Below are 27,272 nucleotides of genomic sequence, written 5' to 3'. Positions count from 1 at the left end.
AAAACAAACAATGTAATTAAAGTTTAAATATATTTTTGCCAAATATCAATATGAAATCATGACAATAGCCATATCCTGTTTAGTCTACACTTCTTTTTTAGTAAAGGGCTTTTCAGTCAGCAAAAAACAAAAGCCTTAAGAGGAATAGAGAGGTTTGAACCCTCAAACTGGAATGTACAGTTTGATGTTTATTTGATCTGCTAGGAAGAAAGTGGGAGAAAATGTGCCGATGAACCACAAAGCATGAAAATATTACCCTTACCACAGTTAAAATGGTTTCATTCCGTCCACATGTGTACAAAGTAAGCTGTACGATCAGAGCTTAAGAAGAGCTCCGGATACTTACTGAACCGTCATCTTCATCACTCTGGTGACAATTACATAATTGTATGCCTGTGACCAGACACAAGTATGTTATTAAGGACTGCACATTCAAAAGGAGAACCCTTATGGCTATAAAAATAAATAGAAGAAAACTGTGAAATTACTACAAGTGAGCATTCAAGTATTAAAAAACAGTGCTTTCCAGTCTCACTATGGTGTATGTCCACCTGTAACACAGATCGTTTACATGGAATGCTTCCCTCTTGACCCTTAGGAGAAGCCCACTAGTTTCCTGACCTCCTTCATTACTGGAGCAGCCAGGCTGCGGGCCTTTGCTCCTCCCTCAGCCAGCACGCTCTCCAAGTGGCCCCTGTCAGCTCTTAGTCTCTGGATCTCCAACCTGATGGGCTCCAGTCTCTGCACCACAGCCTCTGCCACCAGGTTCTTATATTTTCCAGTGTCCAGTCCTCTGGCTAGGCTGACCACGTGCTCCACAGTCTGACCAGACACAGCAGCATGCAAGGAGACCAGATTTGCCACCCCTGGCCTTCCCTCGGGGTCAAAGGTCACCTCAGAGGTGAAGTCCGTCACTGCTCGGCGGATCTTAAAGACTATGTCTTCAGGGGTGTCAGTGAGGAAGATGGTGGCTAAATTCTGAGGATCTGACTTCGACATTTTAGAGGTGGGGTCTCTCAAAGATTTAACCTTTCGTGTGGAACCTAAAAGGGAAAGAGCTAAAGTTGAAATCAGATCCATGCTATTTATAGAGCTGTCCCTGACTAAGGATTTAGGCATCATCTTCAACTAAACATCAAAATCATGTCCAATCATTTGTTTTACATTTTCTATCTGTGCTTAAATAACTACACTTTCAGTTGTAATTCACCTATAACAATAAATACAGTACTGTGTAAACCTCAGAGACCACCCTTCCTTTATTTCACTTTCAGTGTCAATATATCCACCTGGATAATAAGAGGTTTTAAAACAATAACAGCTGACATATAACACAATTTGTCAAAATAAATTTAAATAAAGGTGGAATTAATAATAATGTAGCATTAATATATCTTGCATGGGCAAAGTCCACTTCCAACAAGATTTATCATGAAAAACAACAAAAAAAAATCATGTGGTATTATGCTTTAGAATGAAACTCTTTATATATTTAACAACAAATTGCTCAAAGGTTTCAATAACTAAAAGATGCCTTTAAAGATACCATTATTTAAAGCTTCCAATTATATTTTAGGAGACTTCTTTTTCAATTTCCAAAGAAATCTGCAGAGATGCTTTTCAGTCAAAGTTTAATTTTAGAAGTTGGATGCATTTTCTGCAGTCAATAATGTTGAGGTCTGGACTCTGGGCTGGCCAGGCCATTACCCTGAAAATGAAGGGTGGTCTCTAACTTTTGTACAATACTGAAAATAAGTAAATGATATACATAAATACTACTACTACTACTACTACTACTACTACTAGTAATAATAATAATAAATAAATAAATAAATAAATAACTGACAATCTTAGAGGGGACAGCCCCAGCCATTAGTACTTAATAGTCTGTGAACCAACTAGTATTGCATTACATGCTCAATATACACTCAAAAGTGCTCTGCATTCATAAGAATCTGTTCTGAGTTACAATTTAATCAAACACTGCTACACAGTTACACACATCAACGGATGAGTCATTCCTGAGCTGAATGTTACACAGGGAAAGGCAGTCAAGGGTTCATCTGGACATAAAATGGGTTTCTGGGGGGAAACAAATGTTTTGTGTTATCCACTTCCTCATCCTAGCTGCATCAAAACACAGATGAGCAATGATTTGCGGTACTTTGATACAGTTTCGGATAGGCTGGCTAATAATTAGCATCACTTGGCTCTGGCACTGATATATATGTCCTGTTTAGTGGCAGCTTGAGATTTTATATCAAGTAAATAGAAGGAAGTGAATTATTCCAGAGTGTGCCCCTATCACTCCTGCCCCCCAAACCCAATCCTCCATCTCTGTCCTCATCTCATCCTCTCTGATGTCAGCTTGAGAAACCCCCCAATCTATTATCACTCTATTATTCAGACAGAAGAGGAATGGAACACTCCTTTAATCAAAGCACCATTGCATGCATGATTGGTTTCATATTGTGCTCTTATGATGGCGATAATTACAGAGCATGAAAGGGTGTAGCTCAAAGAAGAGCCTGACGTACTGCTGGTCCAACATGGCGGCCATGTGCGTATATGTGACTGTGTGAGTGGATACGCTGTCCCGAGAGCAACTGAGCATGTGTGAGTGTACAGATGAAACACACGCTGTTCGAGTCACTGAGGGACACAGTGAGCAGCACTTCATAGTGCTGACTGTGCATGTACATGTTCACAGAGTGAGACAGAGCGATTTGTCTTAACTGTCTCCTGTCCTGCCTTTAAGCAGCGGCGGCCTATAGACGTGCCCTTATGAGAAAAACAGGTTAGAGTAAAGTAAATAAGTATGTTATTATTCTCTGGCTGAAAACTGGCAAATGTCCACTTACTGAGCAAGGCACGAGGCTCGGGAAAGAACTCTCCGTATTTGTTGTTGAAGATTCGGGCTAAGTCCTGGGCCAGCTCCAAATGCTGGATCTGATCCTCCCCTACTGGCACATGTGTGGACCTACACATAAGAATAATAGTGAACATGAGGTGAGAATCCTCAGCACTATTTGCACAGTAAGCAGTGAACGGGACCAGCCTTACTTGTAGAGCAATATGTCTGCGGCCTGTAACACTGGGTAGGTATACAGGCCCACACTTCCTTCACTCTTCTGCTTACTCTTCATCTAAACGGAGAGATTAGCAGAGAAGGAGATTTAATAGCAATCCATGTACAGTCATATGCATAAGTTTAAACACTGGTCAAGTGGCTTGTTTTGTTGATTTTCGTAGTGAAGTTAGAATGTTGTCTACTACGAACAAAAACAGAAATTGTGCGCTAAGGTTCGCAGTAAAGTTCATTCTTATTTATTTGCTGAGTTTAACATACTTATAAAAATAAAAGAATTATAAAATGGGTCACATATTTCCCAATATGTTAAATTCTGCAAATTAAACTGTGCATCAAAATCTGCAGAAGTTTGTTCCCTGTACAGGATATTTACTTATTTTCACTTAGCAAATCAATATATTAAGTAATTTAACTGGGGATGTTCAAATATTTGCATATGACTGTAGATACAAAGTACTATTCAAAAAACTGTAGTCATTTGTCATAGTGATAATTGCTGTTATTTTATTCAATAACATGATATACAGTGTTGAATTAAACACTCTAAGCTACACATCAGAAGGAATTTGGAAACAACAAGAACAAACACTATTAGGTAATTAATAACACTGTAATTGTCTATTTGTAGTAATTTCTTGACAAATTATCTGTCTGATCACCACTTTTCAATTCCAACACACTTTGGCTGTTCATTTTATTATTACTTCATTCTTGATGATATACAGTTTTCTCAGTCATTTTACAATCACCTGCAGCTCTGTTAATCATTCTGGACACATCTAAATTTTCTTTATCTTTTACAGCTTCCTAAAGATGAATTGAGGTACATTTCAGAATCATTTTTAAATGTACCTGCAGCAATTAAAAAAAAGTTTTATACTGATGAAAGCTGTGATTCCAAACAATTTGAATGGTGATTCAAGACTTAACATAAATACATAAAATAGGAGCTGAAGTATAAAAATACATGTTAAATAAAAATTATAAACAACTAATTCATACCCATAGAGGGGATTTCACAGTTTAGCTGGGTAATCTGAGCCAAAGCAAGGGTTGTCTTTCTTTTTTCTCTTGTTGGACAGGCCTGACTTTTGGCTCAGAGAAACCCTGCTTTATGAAATATCCCCCTTGGTAAGAAGTGTCTATTTACTTCTCTGTACAACAATCTCCCTCAAAGTGTTTCAGGGCGAGTGTGCATGAAGGAATCTTCTCGCGTTAACACGTGCAGGCCGCATTCAAAGGCCATTTTCCGCCACGTTTCACATGCACTCAGCTGTTGAGTAAACAGCGAGGTGTTTTCCCTGCAGCGACGGGAGGCTGCTGGCTGAGCGCTTCTCCACACACGCGCACTATAAAACTGTACTACACTTTGGGTAAATCACAGTCATTATCACGCCCTCTCCACCGCTGCCAGGTGCGGACACATTTGTGATCAACAATACAGCAGCGCTGACGAGAACAAATACTGAGAGAGGCCCAAACATCAGAGCTCACACTGGACTGTCCTTGAGCCTTTTCATGTTTCTCATTATACAACAAAGCGAAGGCTAGCACAATGAGTCATTTGTTGGCACTTTTTTCACCAAAATAATAGAGTCATGTTTGTTAAAGGAAACTTTGCTGCAAGTAGCTCCTTTTGTTATTGTTTTGGTTTTGATGTAATACATGGTCCTTCCCCCATTACCTTCCACTGAGGTAGATGTCGTAGGCGAGGCATGCTGGTGAGGCAGCCGAGGATCCAGGACAGCTCTGCATGCTCTGAAACCTGCACACAGAGGAACATACTCAATTAGATCTCATCATAAATCCCGACCAACATGCTTTAAATGTAGTTTCATTTAGGGGTTCGTCGATCATGAATTTTCTTCAGGGCTGATTTATGATGTAGCCAGCTTGACTGATGGGTGACTTTTTTTTTCCTTGTCAATTTTTATTAGCATTTTTGTTTTTGCCATGGGTCGGCTAAATAAACATGTTGTTTAATGGGCCAAACTGGCATGTAAAATTCTTAAATAAAAAAAAGTTGGCTATTTAAATATCACACAATAATCGCATGAAGTGCTGTATCTAAAATAAGAGGAATTGGCTCTTTAACACAATGAGTCATACATAATTATGTTGTGATATTTTGGTACAAGTGTAACAGCAGCAGCAAATACAGCATGGGTGCACTTACCTGCCTCAACATATTAATTGCAACATAGATCGGTTAAAATAAAAATAACAAATTATCCGATTGTTAATTACAAGTTTGGGGCCAGTTCCGAACTTGCATCCCTAGATGCCCTCGAAGACTCTACTCAACATAATAAAGACTAAACAAGTTTATTTTGAGCTTTACAACGTCAGCAGTGTAAATATTTGTGACTGTACTACCTTATAATAATGCCACACCCCAGATGTTATAGTCACTTCTTGTGATGTCATTACTCAGCATCACTGAAACGTTCCAAGTGCTTAAACTACATTTCGGCCAAAACATTTTCAATATGTGCTTTTAACAATAGTTTGGCAAAGAAAACTACTGCCAAATAATTTGATTTGAAACAAACGGTCAAATCACTATTTAGGCAAAATCCATTCGTACTACTACAGAAGAGACTTTGAAGCTGAGTGTGGTAAAGAGCTGTCTTATGCTTGTGTAAAAGTCTGACAGGCAGCAGTGCTAGCAGGCTTGTAGTATGCAGCAGTAAGGCAGCCCCTCTATTCTCCCCAACTCCTCTGTGTAGCTGTGAGAAGAACAGCAATCTCCCCCCACACACACCCTCACACACATACCTCCTGACAGGTGCCCACAGCGGCACAGTGAGGGTCTCTCTCTCCATGCTGTCTAATAACATTAATGTCATTAAATATGACCATCATCTGGGCTTCAGCATGGCCAATTAAAGATGGTCATCCTCTGGGGCTTCAGCATGGCCAATTAAAGAGGCCTTTGCCTCACGCTACAACCATGCGAGAGAGGGAGAGAGCACTCGCGCAGGGCTCCGGGCACTCTGTTCTCTGCCAAAAACTCCAGTTGCGGAGAGGAGCACAAAAGGCGAAAAATCCTTCTGCTTCAGAGAATTAAAGTTTATGGGTGCTGGCGACGGGGCTGCCATCTCCCTCACTCACAAAAGGATTCTGAAGAGCCTGACGTAAACCGAAGCAGGAATGAACATAAAAAGCAATTTTTCGCCTTAGCGTGAAGAGAGATATTAGTTACACCCAGCTAAATCTATGTGGGAAGGTACGATAGTGGATGAAATAATGATGGGGGTGATAACTAAGAGAAAGAGTAAGGAATATGACTAGAGGTTAGGGATGAACTGAAATTTCAGTCACCGAAAAAGAAAAAGGCAGAAAATTTTGACCAAAAAGATTGATTAGGCCTACAATGAAGTCTCAAAATCTCAATAAAATCTCAAATAGACTTTATCAATAATTTTAAAGGTAATGAAAACTGGAAATGGTGATTAGATTTTCCTGTGCTGTCAGTGCAGATCTGTTCAAACAGTTAGAGCAGCAGCAGATCAACAGTAAAAATATAATCCATGTTAAAGTATTTAAAGTTTACTCTGAGAGACAAGTGATTTGTACTCACCATTCATACTGTGTATCAAGAGGGGATACAACACACAAGAACTTCTCTATTGCACTTTTGATATCTTTTAAAAATGCACTCGATACGCAGAATAAAGCAAAACAAAAGCAGAAAGGGAAGTCCCTGTGAGCACACCAGCGCCGTCTGTAGCCACAGTATTTGACATAACAAAACGACCATTCTCTGTTGTTGAAGACGCTGGATTTTGTGGCTGTACCCTAAATATTGTCATTTTAGTATGTCATTAGTTTATTTTATGCAAACTGTTTTTTACTAATTGTGAGCTTTTTCTAGCTATCAGTTTTTGGCCCAATGTGACCTGAATTTCTGTTTCGGTTTTCTTCAATGATTTTCATTATAGTGCATCACCACTAGAGGTGTACTTAAAACATGAAAATGCAAAGGTTAAAATGTTCATTCTCATCATATGGACTGAGGAGTTACATAACCTAAAGTAAAGAAGGAGTTACTAAAGATACAGCAAAATATAAATACAGAATATTCTTCAGCCGTATCAACTATTCAATAGAGTTGAGAAGCTGGCGTTATATTTGCTTAGATTTACGCAGTGGTTTCTATCATGTGAAACCACCAGAAATATTCACATAAATCTCTCTCTCTGGTGTGTGGATATTATTCCGGTAAAAGGGGTGTAACCTCAACATATCCCCAATACACACTCACACACATACACAAACATGAAGCCCCTCACTTAAGATCCGACTGATTTCAGCTTGTCACCATTTTTTCAATGAAGTCAAGTGTTTTCTTTGGGCAGCAGTTTTATTTTTACATGTGGAACAGTCTTGAGCTCGTGTGTTCAATGGGAGGTCTTCAGCCCTGCCAAGATATGTGGCATGAAGTTAAACTGGAATAAAAACAGAGGTTTGTGAGTGTGTGTGCATTAGTGCTCCAAGCAGACAGCACAAAAGCCCTACTCACCTACTACTCACTTATATTATCTTCCTCCATCTCAGTTTCTACTACAGTGCAAAAGTCAGAGACCACCCTTTATTTATTTAATTTTCAGTCAAAACAGCTACTAAGTACAAGTTTCTCATTTTTCAGTGTCATGGAAAAGAAAAGAAGCAGAAAATGTATTTAACAGAAAATTACACAGAAACCACAACTAAATATATTTTCTAATTTTTCGGTACGTCACGTGTCAATCATTTGACTTTTATAACAGCTTTAATTATAACTTTCTTTCAGTTTTGCAAGGATATTTTTCCACACCTCCAATGTTCAGTCTTAGAAGTTAGTTGCATTTCCTGCTTCTCACAATCCAAGTAAACCCAAACACATTCAGTGATGTTGAGGTCTGGGCTCTGGGGTGGCCAGTCCATTGTTCTGAGAAGACCAGCAACTTCTTTGTTTGATTTGCAAATTTTCTTATTTTTGTGTATTTCCTTTTCCCATTAATGGCTTCCTTTCAGAAACATAGTGTTGTCTTCTCACAGTGGTAGGATGGGCACAAACACCTGTAGATTTTGAAGCAAGATCTGAAGCAAGAGTGGAGCTTGACTGTCTCCTCTCTCTCAAAGATGAAAGCTTTAAGTGCTGTTTATCTGATGGTGACAGTTTTTGAGTCTACCAGGTCTTACATTGTTCCATGGATGCCCAGTTTTGGAAACTGGACTATCTTAATTACTAAAAAATGAAGGGTGGTCTCTGACTGTTGCACAGTATTGTATCATAAAGAGATACAAAAATACACCAAGTAAGAGAACCTTTTTAAGAACCTTTAGAACTCTGCAGTGAGCTGGTGAGTTACTGCATACAGTCTAAATCTATTATTATCCATCTCTTCGCTTCATGTGGCTTTCTTTTGAAGATGGAAATGAATCTGAGTGTTTTCACTGACCAGAGAATTTGTAGAGCTCACAGTGGAGATAGAGATCAGCTCAGTAAAATAAGCATTTGAAGCAAACCTCGATTAAATAAACATTTAGCGATGGCAACGATTCCAGCTGACTCTTGATTGTTCAGCATGATAAATCAACCTCAGGCCATTTTAGACAGACACTTAAAAGCTGTCTGTCCATTCCTTGCTGACTCAAATAAATTTAATAAGGTAAAAATTCTTCAGGTCTGATGTCTCTGCCATTTTTGTTCTACTCCTGTACATTCTGCAGTGAGTTTTGTGTTCATTTATTAATGTTAAAACATCCTATAATCTCTGTGGAATGCATTTAGACATAGCCATACTGCATGTTAACTGTCTGACTGCACCTTGCCTTCTTTTAAAGTTTATAATTACTGAGTAATCTTTCAGCCTGAATAATGACTGGACAGACTTATTTTCCAAACTATGACTTTGACCCTGACCCTGAAAAGTGCTGATGAGTGGTTAATGATGGCATTAATCTCAAGGAAGTACTGTCACAAATACTGTCACAATTTTTTACATGATTTTGTTCACCTTAAAATAAATCTGGTTTGCCTTTATATGTTCATATGTTTAATATATCGTTGTAAACCAACTCATTTGTATATGCTGTATTTCAGTAGGTATCTTAGTATAATGTAAGTGAAAGGTAATGAGTGTGGATCAACACTGGTGTGACTGACCACAGATTGCTGGAACAGGACGGAGCGTGTGGGGTCGATGCCGCAGGCCAACAGACTGGCTGCCATGTCCAGGATGTTATCGCGGAGCAGCTGAGGGTCCTGAGGCTGGGTGATGGAGTGCAGGTCCACGATGCTGTACAGAACAGAGCTGTACTCATTCTGCATGGACACCCAGCTCTCCAGAGCACCCAGATAGTTCCCCAGGTGAGGCACCCCCGTGGGCTGTATGCCAGAGAACACTCGTGACCCTAAGGGGTCCTACAGAGAGACAGAGAGAGAGAGAGAGAGAGGGAGAGAGAGTTGGTTAAACCTTCAATCAACACCACATTTATGTTTGTAGTTCATGAAAAGTAGGAGTGTCACAATTACTTCATTAAACTCGATTACTCAAAAAATACTGATTACAATTTGCTAAATCTTGATAAACTGACAACGATTTATTAGGCAATTTGCATGATAACAATGCATATTTTAAATTCTCCTACATACAGACTTGTTTCGCAAGTTAAAAAAAAAAAAAACGACACAGGACATCAGAATACAAAAATGTAGAACTGCAGACTCAAACTCTTTGATACTGAACATAAATCTAATACAATAAGCAACACAATAACTCTAGACCTCCAGAGTTGATGGATATCAACCATACATATACTATAAAGCATAAGGGACTGAGAATACTCCTAGAGGACCGAGATAAGGGAGATAAAAATGACAGAAGAGCTGAAAGCGCAGGAAGATAATAAGAGACAGAGAGAGGGAAAGTGAGTGAGGCACCTGCAGTTACTCTAGCTAATAGTGAGGAGGCAGGAGAGGGAAGAGGAGGTCTGCACAAAGTTTTATGGCTGTTATCAAAACGATAAATCTGAAGCATGTCTCACACTTCAGAGTGTCCCGCAGGGTGAGGGAGCACTAGAGCGGAATCACTCCCCGGCCAATGAAAACACTCCACACTCCACCACCAGCCAATGAGAACGTTTTAAGAGCTACACAGTGGAGGGCTAACAGTCACAGTAGCAGTCCTGCCCAAAGCAATGAAAGAGAGAAATCGGCAGCACAAACATCGTAAACCCATCACGCATATCAGAGAATTAGGAGAAGTAAAACAAAAGCCTTATTTTAAAAGCCATGGACTGGGAAAGGAGTTCCCTCTTTTCTCCTATTTCAGAGAACGAGAGAAACCGCTCCTCACTCATGGATCCCTGGGCAAATATTGTGTTACCAGTGAGGCTGGCTGCAGTGAGCGCTGGCAGCAGTTACTGAGAGAGTGCCAGGCCGTGCAGCAGCTCAAACATAGCCGTCTGTGGCACCCAGCCCATACTTCAGCACAGAGAGGTGAGGGGTGCACAGGGACAACGAGAGGGCACACAGGCAACTGGAGATCTAGGCCTAATTGAAGACTGAAGTGCATTCAGGACTAATTTTATATTGTTATTATATATATATATATATATATATATATATACATATATATATATACATATATACATATATATATATATATATATATATATATATATATATATATATATATATATATAAATAAAATTCTTCATGACATAGATTTTACAATATGTTGAAAACATTCCTTTGAGATTCTGGTCCATACTGACATGACTGCATCATGCGAAATAGGCTGTGGCATTCAAGTGATGATTGATTGGCATTAAAGCGCCCAAACTGAACGTTCTGAGATGCTTTTGTGCTCACCACAGTTGTACAGAGTGGTTATCTGAATTACCATAGCCTTTCTGTCAGCTCAAACCAGCCACTGACCTCTCTCATCAACAAAAAAATTCTGTCCACAGAAATACCGCTCACCTTTTCACGATTTCTTTATTGCACCATTCTAAGTAAACTCTAGCGACTGTTGCGCTTGAAAATCCCAGATCAGCAGTTATAGAAATAATCAGAGTAGTACATCTGGTACCACCAATCATGCCACCATCAAAATTACAGAGATCACATTTTTCCGCGTTCTGCTGTTTGATGTGAACATTCACTGAAGCTGCTGGCACATATCTGCATGATTTTATGTACTGCACTGCTGCCACACGATTGGTCGATTAGTTACCTGCATGAATAAGCAGGTGTAAAAGTGTTCCCAATAAAGTGCTTGTGTGTGTGTGTGTGTGTATATATATATATATATATATATATATATATATATATATATATATATATATATATATATATATTACTGAGTTCAGGTGTTTCAGCCACACCCATTGCTACCAGATGTATAAAATCAAGCACATGGACATGAAGAGCTTACTGACTTTAAACGTGGCACTGTCATAGGATGCCACTTTTGCCAAGTCACTTCGTAAAAAACCTGCCCTGCTACATCTACCCCTGTTACCCATAAGTCCTATTATTGAAATGGAAACATCTGAGATCAATAATGGCTCAGCCACAAAGTGGTAGACCATGAAAACTCACAGAGGAGAGCTGCCAACAGCTGAAGCTTGTAGCATGTAATAATCACCTGTCTTCTGTGGCATCACTTACTAGTTCCAAACTGCCTCTGGAAGCAACATCAGCACAAGAAATGTGCATCAGAAGCTTCTTGAAATGGGTTTCCATGGCCGAGCAGCTGCGCAATGCCAAGCGTTGGCTGGAGTGGTGTAAAGCACACCGCCACTGGACTGTGGAGGAGTGGAAATACGTTGTCTGGAGTGATGAATCATGCTTCACGGTCTGGCAGTCTGATGGATGAATCTGGGTTTGGCAGATGCCAGGAGACTGCTACCTACCAGAATAAATAGTGCCAACAGTAAAAACTGATGGAGGAGGGAAAATGTTCTGGGGCTCATATATACATACGTTTCAAAAACACCTTTAAAAAACGATGAATTGAACTGTTTTTATTTAACGTTTCACATACTGACATACTGCACTTCACTAAATCCAGTTAAAACAGGACTAATTATACTCTTTCTGTAATGAAACATGCAGTTGGTCAGCGTTCTTGAAGTACTGACAGTATCCACAATATTATCATACTGTCCACCCCCATCATACAGTGTAAAACATATAAGCATTATTTAACAACTCAATGTGGTTTGAGGCCAGTGTGTTTTGATTTAGGTGTGCAATTTCCATGATGCCAAACTGGTAAACTGATAGCTAAGCTTTCATTCAGAACTAAAATGCAGAAGTAAAGAAGCCAACTTCAGACAACAAATGTGCCTAAGCAGACCGGCTACATTTAGGGTAAGCAGAAAACTGTGTAAATTTGATTTTGCCAAACCATTGCTTTAAGTTTCAATCCATGAATCTATCCATAATCACAAGTTCTCCTCTTTGACATATTCTTACATTATACTCCTGGGAAAGTAAGACTATGTCTAATCACTGGAACAGAACAGCTACATGATTCTGCATTAAATGATAAGTTGTGGGCCCCGTCCTAAGAGCGAGATTACTGTCTGATCTGAAGTCAGTTTGGCTCAAGGCTAGTCTACGTCTCTCAGCATATATCAACTGAGGCAGAGTTATTAACAGGCTGGCCTGTAGGAAGGAACAAGGTATTTATGCCATGACGGAGTGAGTAATGATTGCACAGTGGCCCGGATGCAGAGGGCCTCCCTGAGGTGTCAGCGGTGATTTTAGGGCACAGAGTCTGAGTCTGGCTCATGTGTGTTCTCACCTCGCTCTGACACACCAAACGCATGTTCCCCTTTCCCCTTCAGGCAGCCATTACCCTCTCAGACATGCTAATGGTGTCATTCGAGACAATCGCACATTAGCTTTAACAACGTAAACCCCAACCACCAAAGGAATAATCAAACTGTCACACATTGCATCTGCCAGCACTGAGGAATGTCTTAACTGGTGAAAAAAGTTAACGTTTTTTTCTAAAAAGCTGAGCATTTTGTCACAGTGTCACTGTTATTTATATCGCTGACTAGACTTAGGACATTGGAGAATCTGCTAGGCAAACTGACAATGACTGAAAAGTATCTCCAAAATAGTAACGATAATGTAAAGAGATTTTCTTCCAGTTTTAAAGCAATATTATATATTGGTCCTTTTATCATGACATTTTCACAGAAAATAAAGGCCAGCTGCTGTGCACAAATGGCACAGAAAACAAAAATGGAGATGTTTGTTTTTCTTGGATAGCAATGAAATGGAAACTCACACTCCCTCAGAAAAATCTTTCTCAACTCAACTTTCTCAAGCTCAATCACATTTACAATATCTTTCTCCATTACCTGGAGGTCTTCAAATCCAAACCTTGAATGCAGTTTCCAGTCCTGTATTTTGCAATCACTGGTAGTCAACTGGCCTGTTGATGTAAGTGATTGGCCACCTAGTGTCATGCCTACCAGTGACCGAAAAATTCAGAAACCAAATTCAAGGTCCAGATTTAAAGACCTCTGCCACAAAGTGTCAGAGCTTATCACAATACTGCTCCTTAAGCCCACCTGAATAATTAGAATAAACACTACCTACCAAGGATCAGTCAGTGATGTGATGTTAAGCTTTCTGCATGTCAGCATCTAGACTAAAGAACAATAATGAACTACCACTCAACAAAATTACCACAGAAGGAGAAACTATAGAAGAGATAAGACACACAACCTTTAACAATCATGCACAAATGATTATCTTCAGCATAACATAACATCTGCAACCCCAATCATCATCTTGGAGAACCCCTACCCTGCATATTTGTTCTCTCTGCTCAAACATATCTGACCAATCTAACAAATCAATTAATCAACAAGCCCTTCCTGAGTTGACATGACTGAGTTGGAGCAGGGAAAACATTCAAATATGCAGGACAGTGGTGCAATACACTCTTAAAAAGCGGGTCCTTCACGGGTTCGTTAGTAAAGAAAATGCTTCTATAGATCCATGAACACTCAAAGAACCCTTTGCATGATTAAAGGGTTCTTTTCATCATGAAAGGGCGCTTAAGAATGTGCTGTAGATGGTTCCATATAGAATGTTTCTGAAAAGGGTTCTATATAGCAACAAAAAGCGTTCTTTTATTGTTACAATGTCAAGTTTGTTACAATAGAAGAGGTTCTATATAGAACCATCTACAGCACATTGTCCATCAATCTGATAAACCCTTTCATGATGCAAAGAACTCTTTAATCATGTAAAGGGTTTATGGATCTATATATTCATTTTCATTACTAAAGAATCCTTGAAGAACCATCTTTTTTAAGTGTGTAGGACCAGGGTTGGGCTCCACTGGAAGCCCAGAAGAGCCAGTTTTAGTGAGATGATCTGGCAATATGGTGATACCAAAATAAATTATGTCAAATAAGCTTTTCTACTGCACTGACAGAACTTCTAAGAACACTGACTGAAAGTTTCATTAAAAAGACATTTAGCAGTGGCCCAAGATTTTGCCAATTTGTTGAGAGATCACAAGTTCAAATCCTGACAATTAGACTTGATCCCACTGACAAGAGCATCAATCAAGTAGAACGGTTGAAAGCTGTGAACAACGTATTTTCAATGTCAAAAGTACACTTTTCACAGCTTTAAGATGGACAAAAGTAATTACATTTCTCTAGCAATCTATTTTCTTTTAACAAATTTGCTTTTCATGTGTAATGTTAGTCCAAGTCCTGAATCAGCCCTGATATGTTGTCTGGCTTTGAAACGTACTGTAGCAGCGCAGGGTAGGTCTTTATTTTCTTATCCGTGGTCATACTTGTTAAACTGATAAAACCATGCAGCAGCCTTCGACACACAAACTGGCTTTCCTCATGAAATATGAAGAAGGGCTTCAAGAAGATTTAGACATTGTAATAACATCAGTTATTAAAAATAAAAAATATGCATAGCTGCAACAACAGTAACCTTTAGGCTACTTTACACGGTGAAGTTTTAGCCGTTATTAAAACAAAGTTAGCTACAAAGTTTCTGAGCCGAAAACATGTTTATTTTTTTCCTGTTTGAACAGGCCTGGCTGGAAAGATGGTGTTACTACATAACAAGCCACATGAAATGGGTTACAGGAGAAAAGCTCTGACAATGTTCTGGTGAAAGCAGCTATTTTGGTATTTTTTTTCTTTTCTAAATATGTAAGGACAGTAAAATCATTATAAAAACATTTTCAAGCATCGTGACATTAGATTTTTGCCATATCGCCCACCCCTACTGACATACCCGGACAAGTTTAAATGGCAACTTTTTTTTCAATATCTACTAGGAATGCACCGATATGGGAATTGTGTCCCATTCAAACATCTAATATTTTTCCTGTACATACCTTCCAATGCAGATATATAAAAAAGTAGGAAATGTAGAAACTGAGAATAAATCTACATGGATCTCCATTACGGAGAAATGTAGCACTTGTTTGTAGAGGGTTAAAAATGCAGTAAAATTAATTCAATTAATAAAATGCATATTTTTGTGCTGTAGACTTGCATCACCTAAACGTTCTGCTCTTCTGAAGAACAATAAATAGTTTAGCAAATCTCAGTTTGAAATATTGGTAAAATTTAAACAGTCTGAGGCCGATATTTGTTTTCTGAGGCAAATATCTGCTATTACTGATGTGATTCTGAGATCACTGTGCATCCCTAAAGTTAACCCATCTTTCTGTCTGACCTTGTGACTACATGAGACACTTTCTTCCTCTTTGCTGGTTCCTGATGACGCACAGCAGGAGCAGTAACTTTGTGTGTTCTCTCATCATATTTTACACTGACAGCCACAACATTGCTGTACCACAGAGCAGAGGAGGTGACGAAAGCTTTCTTCATCCACATCTACCATATGGCGTATACATTAGCCTACACAATGCATGTGCGTGTGACACTAATGCTAACAGCTCTGAAGGTTACATACACTTTAAAGACGTTTTCACACTCATGTATACTATATTTTGTCTGTCTGTGTAATACAAGTTGCATGTACATTTGCCTACTGTAGAGAGACCTCACAGGAGCCAGTATCTTGCAACAATTTTGTCTCTGGTCAGTCCAATGCCCTCAATTTCCAATGATCTAGAGTCTACCTTCAAGTCCAGAGGACACTGCAGAGCTTTGATTTCATCACACCACTCCACCTCTCCACACGAAGAAGGCACTGTGGATGGAAACATCAGCAAAAGGAACGGAAAAACAGAATCAGGTTCACCATGATACAAATGATTTTGAAGCAGCAGAATGAGGCTCCCATTACCCCCAGTAACACTAGGTTCCTCAACTACTTCAGATTGAGATAGTTAGGAAAATGGTTTCAAATCTTTTGGTTACAACATTAAAAAAGATTTCCATTCCCAAAAAAACATAGTACATTTTGAAGGAAGAACATGAGTTCCTCTGGCTTTTGAGATGTGTCAGCTAACTGAAAGCCTCCACTGAAAATGTTTGTTTTAACACCAGCACAAAGACTCATTTTCAGATCATTAACCACCCAACAAGAGCTGAGTTTAGACTGATGTGTAAATGTCTACATATGAATAAATGCCCTGTAATGAGTCAAAGAAATTGAAGGGCTTTTAAAATTAAACCCTGCTTCTTGTCCAGTACAGTATTGTGCAAACTTCAGACACCACTCTTTCATTTATTTCATTTCCAGCCACAACAGACATTAAGTACAAGTTGTTGTTTTTTTCAGCATCAGGAAAAAAAAAACAGAAAAAGCACACTATATGGCTAAAAGCATGTGGACAGCCCTCTTAACTACTGAGTTCAGGTGTTTCAGCTACACTCATAGCCATATAATCACCACAGAAAAACACTGGCAGTAGAATGGGTCATATTGTGCTCCATACAGTGACTTTAAATGTGGACCTGTCATTGGACGCCACCTTTGCTAGAAGTGTGTAAAAAATATACTCTGCAATGCCAAGCATCAGCTGGAGTGGTGTTAAAGACACTGGCAGTCCCCTTTCTAGCAGTCTGATGAATGAATCTGGGTTTGGTGGAGACTACTTATCGGAATGCAAAGTGCCAACAGTAAAGTTTGGTGGAGGAGGGACAATGGTCTTGGACTGTTATTTAGAGTTTGAGCTCTGCCCCTTAGTTCCGGTGAGGGATAATGTTAATGCTACAGCATACAAAGACATTTTAGACAATTATATGCTTCCAACTTTGGAGCAACAGTTTTGGGAAAGGCCTTTTCCTGTTCCTGGATGACTGTGAAAAAAGTAAAGCCCATAAAGACATAGTGTGACCTTTTGCTGTTGAGGAACTCGAGTGAACTGCAGAGAGCTCTAAACTCAACCCCATAGAACACCTCTGGGTTCTGAATGAACTGGATCATTGCCTGCGAGACAGGCCTTCTCATCCAACATCAGTACCTGGCCTCACAAATGCTCTTTTGAATGAAGGGGCACAAATTCCCACAGACACACTCCAAAATCTTCCCAAAAGAGTGAAAGTCCTCCCAGAAAAGTGGAGGCTGTTATAGCGGCAAATGGAGGGCACCTCTATATTAATGCACATGGTTTGGAATGGGACGTCCAACAAGCTCATATAGGTGAGATAGTCAGGTGTCCACATAACTTTTGGCCATATAGCGTATACTTACAAGAAAATTACAAAGAAGCCAAACAGATAAATATAATATTTTTTTTCAGTATTCAGTGTGCCCACTCTTTGACTTTAATAAAGTTTTCTGTCAGACTTTCTTTCAGTTTTTCAAAGAAATCCGCAGTGATATTTTTCCACACCTCCAAAGTTCAGTCTTAAAAGTTGAGATCCGGAGATTTCGCAGACCACTGCCAGTCCCAAGGTTGCCAGGCCTTTGTTCTCAGAACACCAGCAGCTTCTTTGAACTGCAATTGTACCTTTCCCTTCTACTTTTTTTGTCTATTTTTTTTTCTCAGTAACAGCTACACATCCTTTCAGACTCATAGTGCTGAGTGTCTTCTCACAGTAGAAGGATGGACAAACACCTATGGATTTTTCAGATCTGAAGTAAGAGTGGAGCTTGATTTTCTCCTCTCTCTCAAAGATAAAAACTTTAAGTACTGTTTATCTGATGGTGACAGTTTTGGTCTACCAGGTCTTGCAAGGTCCATTTTCTCTACATGATAACTTTTCAAACTACACCTTTTATTACCACTTTTATATTTCATATTTATTTTCCTTTGAAATTCCCCTTCCCTATGCAAATGGATTGTCCTACAGCAAATCAAACAGACTATCTCCTGGAAAAAAGAAACAATTGTACATAATGGCAGTTTTGACAGGAAATTAAATAAATGAAGGGTGGTCTCTGAATTTTGCACAGTACTGTAAGTGCAAAATGAAATTACAATGATGAAAGAGTGTAAACAAGCTGAAAAATCCTGAAAAGACAAACAGTATCCAGACTACAAAGTGGCATAAGAAATGTACATGAGAGAGTGCAACCAATTTAACCACTTTTCGTAAAGCAAATCAAAACTAGCAAGGGTCTGACTTTCTGGACAGCCTGGGGTGGACTTCAGCATTCCGACCAAGACAGCAAGCCAATTTCAACACTTCCCCACGCCACCTTCCACGCCTGTCCATCTCTGCAGGGGATCCTTAGAGAGAGAGACAGACAGAGAGACAGACAGAAAGAGAGCAAGAGCGAGAGAGCGAGAGAGAGAGAGAGAGAGAAAGAGGGAGAGGGAGAGGGAGAGGGAGGGAGAGAGGGAGAGAGAGAGGGGGAGAGAGAGAGATAGGGAGAGAGAGAGAGAGAGAGAGAGAGTGAGAGAAAGAGGGAGAGGGAGGGAGAGAGAGAGAGAGGGAGAGAGAGAGAGGGAGAGTCTGAACGGCACCACTGACATTGCCGCTACAATCCATCTGTCCCCCAGCAAGCCTCAAACACACAGAACCCACTGTTAGCGCGTCCGTCAGTGCAGCCCCACGCACCCTATTAAAACAGACATCACGCTGAACAGCAGAAACACGGGCCTCCGACCTGCCACTTCTGTACCCCCCTCTCTCTACCTCACTCTCTCACTCGTTCTCTACCTTGCTCTCTCACTCGGCCTGTTAAACCGGGCTACCAGCGGGGCCCTGCTTTAGTGAGGTATTGAGCAGGAAATCATGTTTAGTGTACCTACTCCTGCTTTTAAAAGGGGTGATACGGTGGGGATTGTGTGTTTTCTCTGTATTGAAATACACTCAGCTTGAAGCAAAGTGCGAATGACCTAAAATAAAAACAGAGTGGCTAGAATGAAAGAGAACCGACCTGAAAAGACGAAAAAAGAGGCAAAGAAAGCACAAGCGGCGAGGCCGAAAAGCGGCGGCCAAATGAGGGAGACTGGAGGTATTTTAGAGGAAAGGAGGACGGCGCTCTGAAGGTGGTGGGGGAGGGAGGGGTGTGCGGGAGACGGAGCATTTGATTAAATCTGCGGTTGACGTTTCGGACAGGTGAGATTGATGAGGTTCCTCTACGCTTCACACTGTGCAGAGAGTGAAGGCAGAGGAACAGAAACGTGCAGTGTGGAGAGCCAGGGCTGGGGGCCCTCTCACACCGTGGGGTCCCCGGCCTGATTAATGGCGCTGGAGTCCCTTCAAAAACAGCGCTCCCAGCGCAACAGGACGGCTAGCCCTCCAAAAATAACCAGGCCAGGACAGGCGCAACCAGTACACACCACTGCTCCACAAACCCACAAGGCCAAAGCCCTAATGCAAAGTTTCGAACTGTTTAGCACCAGCGACTTTTATTACTATAACATTCACCCAGCACTGGTCACTCTACAATAGCCATGAAAGAAATGCACTTACTACATATACATATATATATGTGAATACAGAAATATCATCATTAAATCAACAATAAAGAGCTGTGGAACAGACAATACAGTTTAATGATACAGCAGACCTGTAAAAACAGTACATAGGACAATTTGTAAGTGACCTGTAAACTAGGGATGTATCAATATAGGAATTAGGGGCCGGTGCCGACATCTGACATAGAATAGTTGACTAATTGACTAATAAATCCACCAGGCAGCACAGTGGGCAGTAATTGACTAGTTGAGCACAGGGACTGAAACATGGTTGAGCTTAAAAAATATTACAGTGAACCAGCAGGAGTAGACGACAGTTGTCTGTTAAACACAAAGCCCAAAGTACTTAATTTCTGTGGAAATATAGCACAAAATGAAAACAACTCCACTGCAAGCTGTGTAAAACTTCTGAAATCTGCTGAAATACAGGCTCGAAGCCTGACTGGGTACCAGAACCAGCATCTCCGATAGGAAAGGGCTATTTGACTGACATGCAAAAGGACCAATTACAGACAGTTTAGCTCGGCGTTGCCATGGCACATGACATAAAAATTCATGTTTGTGGAGTTCTGGCCGCGACACGCACAAGGACATCTCGTTTTTTCACTACTTTTGGCTTCAAATAAAATTTTGGAATAACTTCCTAAAATGGGATAGCGTTAATGTTTTCTGGTTTAGCAATTAGGCCTGTCGCTCTGAAAGGCTTGTGAGTGAGCGCAGATGCAACTGCTTGCTACTAGCACTTAGCTTGAGTTTCCCAGAGGACTACAAGTAATGCCAGTGAATGGAAGCAAGGATAACCAGATCCACTTTAAATTCTCTATAAGGCAAGATACTGGGAGCTGTGGGGATTTTAGCGAGCAGCTTAAACTAGACAGTCAGTGTAGTATTGCGAGCAGAGTGCCTGAAACTGAAAGTTACTGAAATACCTAAATAAATAAATAAATAAATAAACAAACAAACAAACAAACAAACCAGTCCACTACTTTTTTGAATGATTAGTAAAAATTAATAGTTATGCTATACCTTGCTGATGATGATGATACTTACCTATCTTTATATATATTATATATTAATTATATATTAAATATAGAAAATTGGACTAGTTCCATCAGTTCCATCATCAGCAAGGGATTGTACAATTAGCATTACAGCGAAAAGTAGCACTTCTATAGAACATTTTCATACATATTTTATTGTAGTAGCCCAGCGTCACCTAAACTTCATCTGCTCTTCCTAAGTAAGAAAAAAGTGACATCAAATATTGGTTTTAAACATGACAATATTTTCTTTCTTTGCCTCCAATATCATTGTCCATCCTTACTGTAAACAATGTACATCAGAAAATGTAATCACTGAATATTTCTACCCATGTCAGCTGACTTTTCTTTTTTAACTTTAACGGGAAAAGGCTGAGGTGCTAGCCTAATAATAACACATTAACCACATAAAACTCACAACGAAGCAGAAATAACTTGCACACACCTCATAAATTTATCAATATATATAAATAATTATGGTCACTCTCAGGCATGGCTCTGGCCAGCATTCTTGCTCTCTCTCTTCCCCACTGCTCACTCCTTCACTCCCTCTAATTTCCTCCAGCACAAGCAGTAACTGTTGACTTGAGTCCAGCTCAAAAGTTAGCCTACTTCAATTTAATTAAAAACGTCAGCTTTTCTGAAAGTGTAAGTCTGACGCAACTCACGACCAACACTCCACAGGAGCTCAGAGCCAAGACACCAAGCCCAAAAAATCCAAAAACATAATGAGCCCCCTGAAAAGTCTAAGGATGTTTTTTAAGGCAATGGCTTCATTCATTCTTCAGCGTGATGAACCTAATAACACCAGACTAGTGTGAATTAAAGTGCTTAACTGACAACTAAAAATAAATTGTGTAATAAGTTAATATAATAAGACCTGGCGCATATGCCTCCCTTCCGCTTGTTACCTCTCCTGTGTGGTGCTGGGAGTTGGGTTAATGGCTTTAGCCGACATGAGAGCGAGTGCATTTGGAGCTCATGGAGAATTAAGAGCCGCTTCCTCTTTGTGAAGGCACAAGGCTGGGATGACTGATATCAGCCATTAAGACCACAGGCGATTAAGGGCCGGATAGGGAACATCATGTTTTATCACACAGTCAGAGGCCTGAGCCTGCTGAGGCCCACCGTCATACAACACAAGGGCAACGTGAACAGTCAAGTATTTACTGGGTACAAAAATTAGCCCATCTCATTATTATTGTATTAAGGGGCCCATTTCCCACATTTTTCCTTACATGTTATTGTTTTCCTTCATGTCCACTTATGATGTCTTTGTAGATTTATGTATCAAAGCCTTAACAATTTTTACATGACCATTTTCAAGCCTCTTTTAATTTATTAGGATTAAACAGGCTGTTTTGTTACAGTGCTTTTAAGACTGATATGTCAATGACTTCTGCTCTGATTGGCTGTCCTGTTTTGCTCCTCATTCAGCAGTCCTGACTGAAACACTCCTTACTTCAATGTTAATGGGCAGAACTAACCTGCTGTACGAGACAACAGGCATTTATATACATTTATGTATACAAATATTTTTGTGACAGTGTTTATATGCTACATCCAACTCTTTCATTTCAAACAACTAAGGAAAATCAGTTTTCCATAATATGGGCCCTTTAAAAACCGTACATAAAAGGGGTGTTTCAGCAATTCCCTCACACCCAACACTGTTTTTCTCAAATAACTGGACTTTAACAACCAAACGTAAGGAAATCTAACCAAAATAGTCATTATTGACTTTAAAAACAAGATCAAGTCATTACAGACTTTACACCTTCACAAGAGAATCTATGTCGCTGCCACTTATGTTGCATGCTTGTGAACACAACTGAACATTCTTTTTGCAAATAAATGTTTATTTACATCAGAGGTTTTGTTACATCAAATTTCCAGTATTGCACTCTCAGACACAAGAAGCACTGCTCACCTTAATATTAGTCCACCAAGGCTAAAATGTCTTTTCATAAACGTTCCACGCCAAGAATATGCTCAATGTTTTGACGCACATCACACCTTGGGGCATTGTGAATGTTCACGTTTGTGCTCAGTCGCTCACATTCGGAGAAAATTAAAACAAATGAAAACCAACACCTCATTCCTAATGTTGTTGCTGGTAATGAAGGGGTGCCGAGACGGTTTGGAGGTTTTACTATTACTTGCCACTAGATCCATGAAGCCTTCACCCCTGCCGTCACGGCACACACCTCTCCGCCGTCCCTGGTGACACCGCTGCCTTTAGCTAACAAAACACAGACGGGCTGGCGGTCAGCACACATTCCATCGCGCCAAGCATGAGGCAGCCATCAGCTCACTCAGCTCGTCAATCACACACCAAGGGACAGGGCAGAGCAGCAGAGGTGGACTTTAAACGCCCCATAGCACACTTGTGGTTCAGTAATTAAGGGTCATTGTTGTACTTAGTCACAGTTGCGATTGTTACAGGTGTCTAGGGAGCTATAGGTCTAATTAACAGTTTATTAACGTACCCAAGACACCCTGTGCATGGAGGTGTATGGCATTTTAAGACAGAAATTAGGCATAATGTACTGGAGTCTGCTGACAACACACTTTTAACCCAGTAACATACTTCAACTGTTAAAAAATAGGTTTAGATCAGCTCAGCATGATGAGAAGGTCATGAGATCACTCTGAGATTAAATGGGCTGGGCTGATCCATTTTGAAGTTAGCATTGTAGTACTCAAGTCTGATCTCGGTATCAGGGAGTGGCACGCCACACACTGCTTAAGTTCATACAATCAAAAATGATATAGAAGAGTCACAGTTACCAAGACAACTCTGTATTTGCTCACTGTCTTTGTGAAACCTTGCTGACTGCTTGGAGGCCTTTTCTTTACCTTCTTTTTGGCAGATCTAATATTTACATCTTCTTATGTTTTTCATGTTAGTCTTTGTATATCTCTTTCTCTGTCTAAGTAAACACTGCAGGACTTTAATACTACAAAAAAGGTCCAAGGGGTTCTTTGGGTGATGCCATAGAAGAAACGATTTTGGTTCTCAAACTGGTACTCGGGGACCCTCAGACGGTCCACATTTCTGCCGTGTTTTGAGTTGCATTAGAGCACAAATCTGGAGCTTCTTGGGCTCCCCAAAGACCAGTTTGAGATCCACTGCTCTAAAGAACCATGACTGAAAAAGAAAATGTGAAGAACTTTTCAAAGGCTTAAAGAATCTTCACATTATGTAAAGGTTCTGTATCAATTTAAGGGTTCTTTCTAGAACCTTTACATGATATAGAGGTTCTTTAAACTTTAAAAAGCTTTTTCTCACATACACATCTCATTTACAAAAATGGTTCTTTAAAGAACCACCCACTACAAGGTTCTTTAGAGAACCAAAAGTGGTTCTTCTATGGTATTGTGCAAAGAATCCTTTTTGGCACCTTTACTTTTAAGAGTGAAGTTGTCAGTATTATGCCCAATGTAATATTTCCTATTTCAACTTCAAACAAACAAAAGAAAACACAAAAATCACGTCTGCCCACAATCTTATTGTTATGATTAACACGGCACCCAGATTTGTACAATAGTGTTGTGATGGTGGATAAGTAAGACGGCAACAGAACTATCTCTAGATTCAGAGGTCAGTGTCCTTGGAATATATTGTTGTAGTCTTGTTTAAATAAACAAACCTTAATAATTATAAACCTTACAAATATGGACTCTAACACTGCGCACAGTCTGATTAAGTATACATCTTACATACATCTTCTAAACCGCTTATCCTTCTTATCCTGGGGTGCTGGAGCCCATCCCAGCTGTCATTGGGCGGCAGTCCATCGCAGGGCAGACAGACAGACATACACAGTCACACACTCACTCACACCTAGGGGCAATTCAGCATGTCCAATCAGCCTGACTGCATGTTTTTGGACTGTGGGAGGAAACCGGAGTACCCGGAGGAAACCCACGCAGACACGGGGAGAACATGCAAACTCCACACAGAAATGACCCCAGTCGCCCGGCCGGGAATCGAACCCAGGCCATTCTTGCTGTGAGGCGACAGCGCTCTTTTAGTTTATCAATATACCAAATTACTACGTCTAAACTACTACAATGAATTAAATTTAACCTTTCAAAAGGGCAATGTCCAAAAGGACAATATGAACTTATAACATCCATATGATATTTCTGGTGACAGGTGGACACAACAGTAACGGTTTAAAAGGAAAAACTTACCTTTTTTTAAAAAGGCTTTTTGCCTCTAGTAATTCACAAGTCTCACACAGACTATGAAGACTGGAGGAGAGTGATGTCTGTTAGATGTTTGTCAGGTTGCACAAGCCAATACGTTTGCATATAAATGAAAACCCATAACATAATTTACAAATTAAAAAAATACTGTTGGCAACTGCTGTTAAACAGATAAGACATGGAGTACGAGGAAGGAAACTTTTTGTTTAAACCACTGCTTTAAGTTTGTTTCAGAAACAACGATAACATAAGGAAAGTAAACCCAATTTCATCACATCTCTGAAAACCGCTGACATGCCGGCAAAGGTTTCTTTCTTAAACTGGAGAGCTGATTTCGTAAACATCCCCTACATTAACATTACTGACAAGACGTTGCAAGTGAGATATATTCAGTGTAGAATCTAACACGTGAATTATTTGTGCTGTTACAACTTAAACTCATGTTATTCATGTCCAGCCAAACTCCCTCTCCTCAGTGACCGATCCTTCGGTACAGAATACGTACACCATGTGACAGTATTTGCCCGGGATATTTAGCGTTAGCAAAGAAGCTTTCCTGGATCTTTCCAGAACATTCCTTCATACATCCTAGTTTTCTATTCATGGTGCAGGTACCATAGTTGAGGACAAAAATGCAAAAACAATGCACAGATACACAAATCTACATTTAGACGCTAAACATCTTTGCAGCAGCTACTTTATAAGTTTGCAAGCTTGTTATGTTTTGGTCTGAATCTGGCGGTTAGCTATCTAGTTACCGACAAGAAGAATATTTTGCAACATGAGCAACAGAAAATACACTTAATCTACAGTATCTAATCCTCTGAATCCTCTCCCTCTGAAGGACGAAGCTGAAGTTAGCTTCTTGTTCGAATTTTCCCGTCCCACCTTAAATGGTGTGGCAGTTTCATTCTGGCGCCTTGGATCAGAATGTGACTTCTGCACTATTTAAGGTGAAACGGGAACATTAGAACAAGAAGCTGGCTAGAAGGAAGTCCACTGAAGGTGAATCACCGCCGCTTCTTTAACGCGTTAAACAAAAATGACACCTAAACAAAAACACGACTAAGTTAAAGTGAATGCATACCTTCGTTTTCGGCAGCTTCTCGTTGCAGAATAATCTTTTTTGCAGAGAGTTTTTTTGAATGAAGCATAAAAGACACTTCACGTTTCTCCTTATGGAGAGCGCCATGTTGAATTCACAAGCACAACATCTATGGTGGCCCATGAGGTCCAAACCGTTGCTACCTCAAAAGTCACAACAGAATTTACCTCGTTTCAAAACGTTTGCAAACCATTTTCTCATTTTCGGTATCATATTTGTATGATATTACATTTATATATGTACAGGTTTGTTTATATTTTACTCGTTTAATTCTCATGTAACTCATATAATAAGCCCAAAGCTAAAAACAGGCTTTCTATAGAACCAGACTCCAATATTTGTTAGGCCTGCATTCAAAGCTTGGTGACAGTTTATTTTGAGGTGTCCTGTTTAGATCTCAGTAATGTCAGTAACATATCAACAGCATAGTAATAATCTGAATACATTCAGTAAATTAACAAGAGTCTTTTAATAAACTGCATAAATAAATTTAATTTATAATCTGCTGAATTAAATAGTTTTTCACTTTATTTGTAGTGTCCAAGTTCATATGAGGGTAAGGGTTAGGATTACGTTTTGAGTCAAGGTTAGGATTAGGGCCAGGGTTAGGGTTAGGTTTTAGGTAAGGATGGGTTAGGTTGGGTTTTCCTTAATAGAAGAAACAAAATAAGTCTACTTTATGTAACATAACAATACATCTACTTAACGTAAGTAATGTATCAACAGTACATCTTCAAGATATTTACTTCAGTGTATCCAGATGCTTCACTACTGCTACATCACTGATATGTTGTTGATGTGTCTGTTAAGAGTTTATTAATCACTTACGAAGGACCACTTAAATTAAGTGTTACCCAAAGCTTTAATACATTTTATGGAACAAAACCCCCAAAACCCCACAGCAACAATTCAGTCACACAATGAATTTGCCCCTCGTTGATCGAAAGGTGTTGTGCTCAGACTTGGCCCTCCTC

The 27,272-nt window shown here is 39.8% G+C and overlaps 1 protein-coding gene across 3 annotated transcripts; it reads right to left on the bottom strand.

Moving 5' to 3' along the window:
• Window positions 1-495: 495 nt before the first annotated feature.
• wars2 (tryptophanyl tRNA synthetase 2, mitochondrial) lies at window positions 496-26,519 on the bottom strand. 3 transcript variants are annotated; one of them, XM_036560534.1, is made up of 8 exons: window positions 26,281-26,519; window positions 18,636-18,741; window positions 16,240-16,310; window positions 9,246-9,503; window positions 4,776-4,856; window positions 3,064-3,146; window positions 2,862-2,980; window positions 496-1,043 (listed from the first exon to the last, which is right to left on the bottom strand). In XM_036560534.1, the coding sequence occupies exons 2-8, from the start codon at window positions 18,664-18,666 to the stop codon at window positions 595-597; spliced, it is 1,092 nt and encodes a 363-aa protein (XP_036416427.1). In that variant the 5' UTR covers window positions 18,667-18,741; window positions 26,281-26,519; the 3' UTR covers window positions 496-594. The 3 variants fall into 3 exon arrangements, with proteins under 3 accessions (XP_036416427.1, XP_036416376.1, XP_036416495.1); XM_036560483.1 differs by lacking the exons at window positions 16,240-16,310; window positions 18,636-18,741 and having other exon boundaries at window positions 26,281-26,477; XM_036560602.1 differs by lacking the exons at window positions 18,636-18,741; window positions 26,281-26,519 and having other exon boundaries at window positions 16,140-16,245.
• Between the last annotated feature and the right edge of the window lie 753 nt (window positions 26,520-27,272).

The sequence above is a fragment of the Colossoma macropomum genome, unplaced genomic scaffold (assembly GCF_904425465.1).
Source record: "Colossoma macropomum unplaced genomic scaffold, Colossoma_macropomum, whole genome shotgun sequence".
Lineage (NCBI taxonomy): Eukaryota > Metazoa > Chordata > Actinopteri > Characiformes > Serrasalmidae > Colossoma > Colossoma macropomum.
The sequence above is the reverse complement of the archived record's forward strand: the minus strand, read 5'-3'. Positions and strand labels throughout refer to the sequence as shown.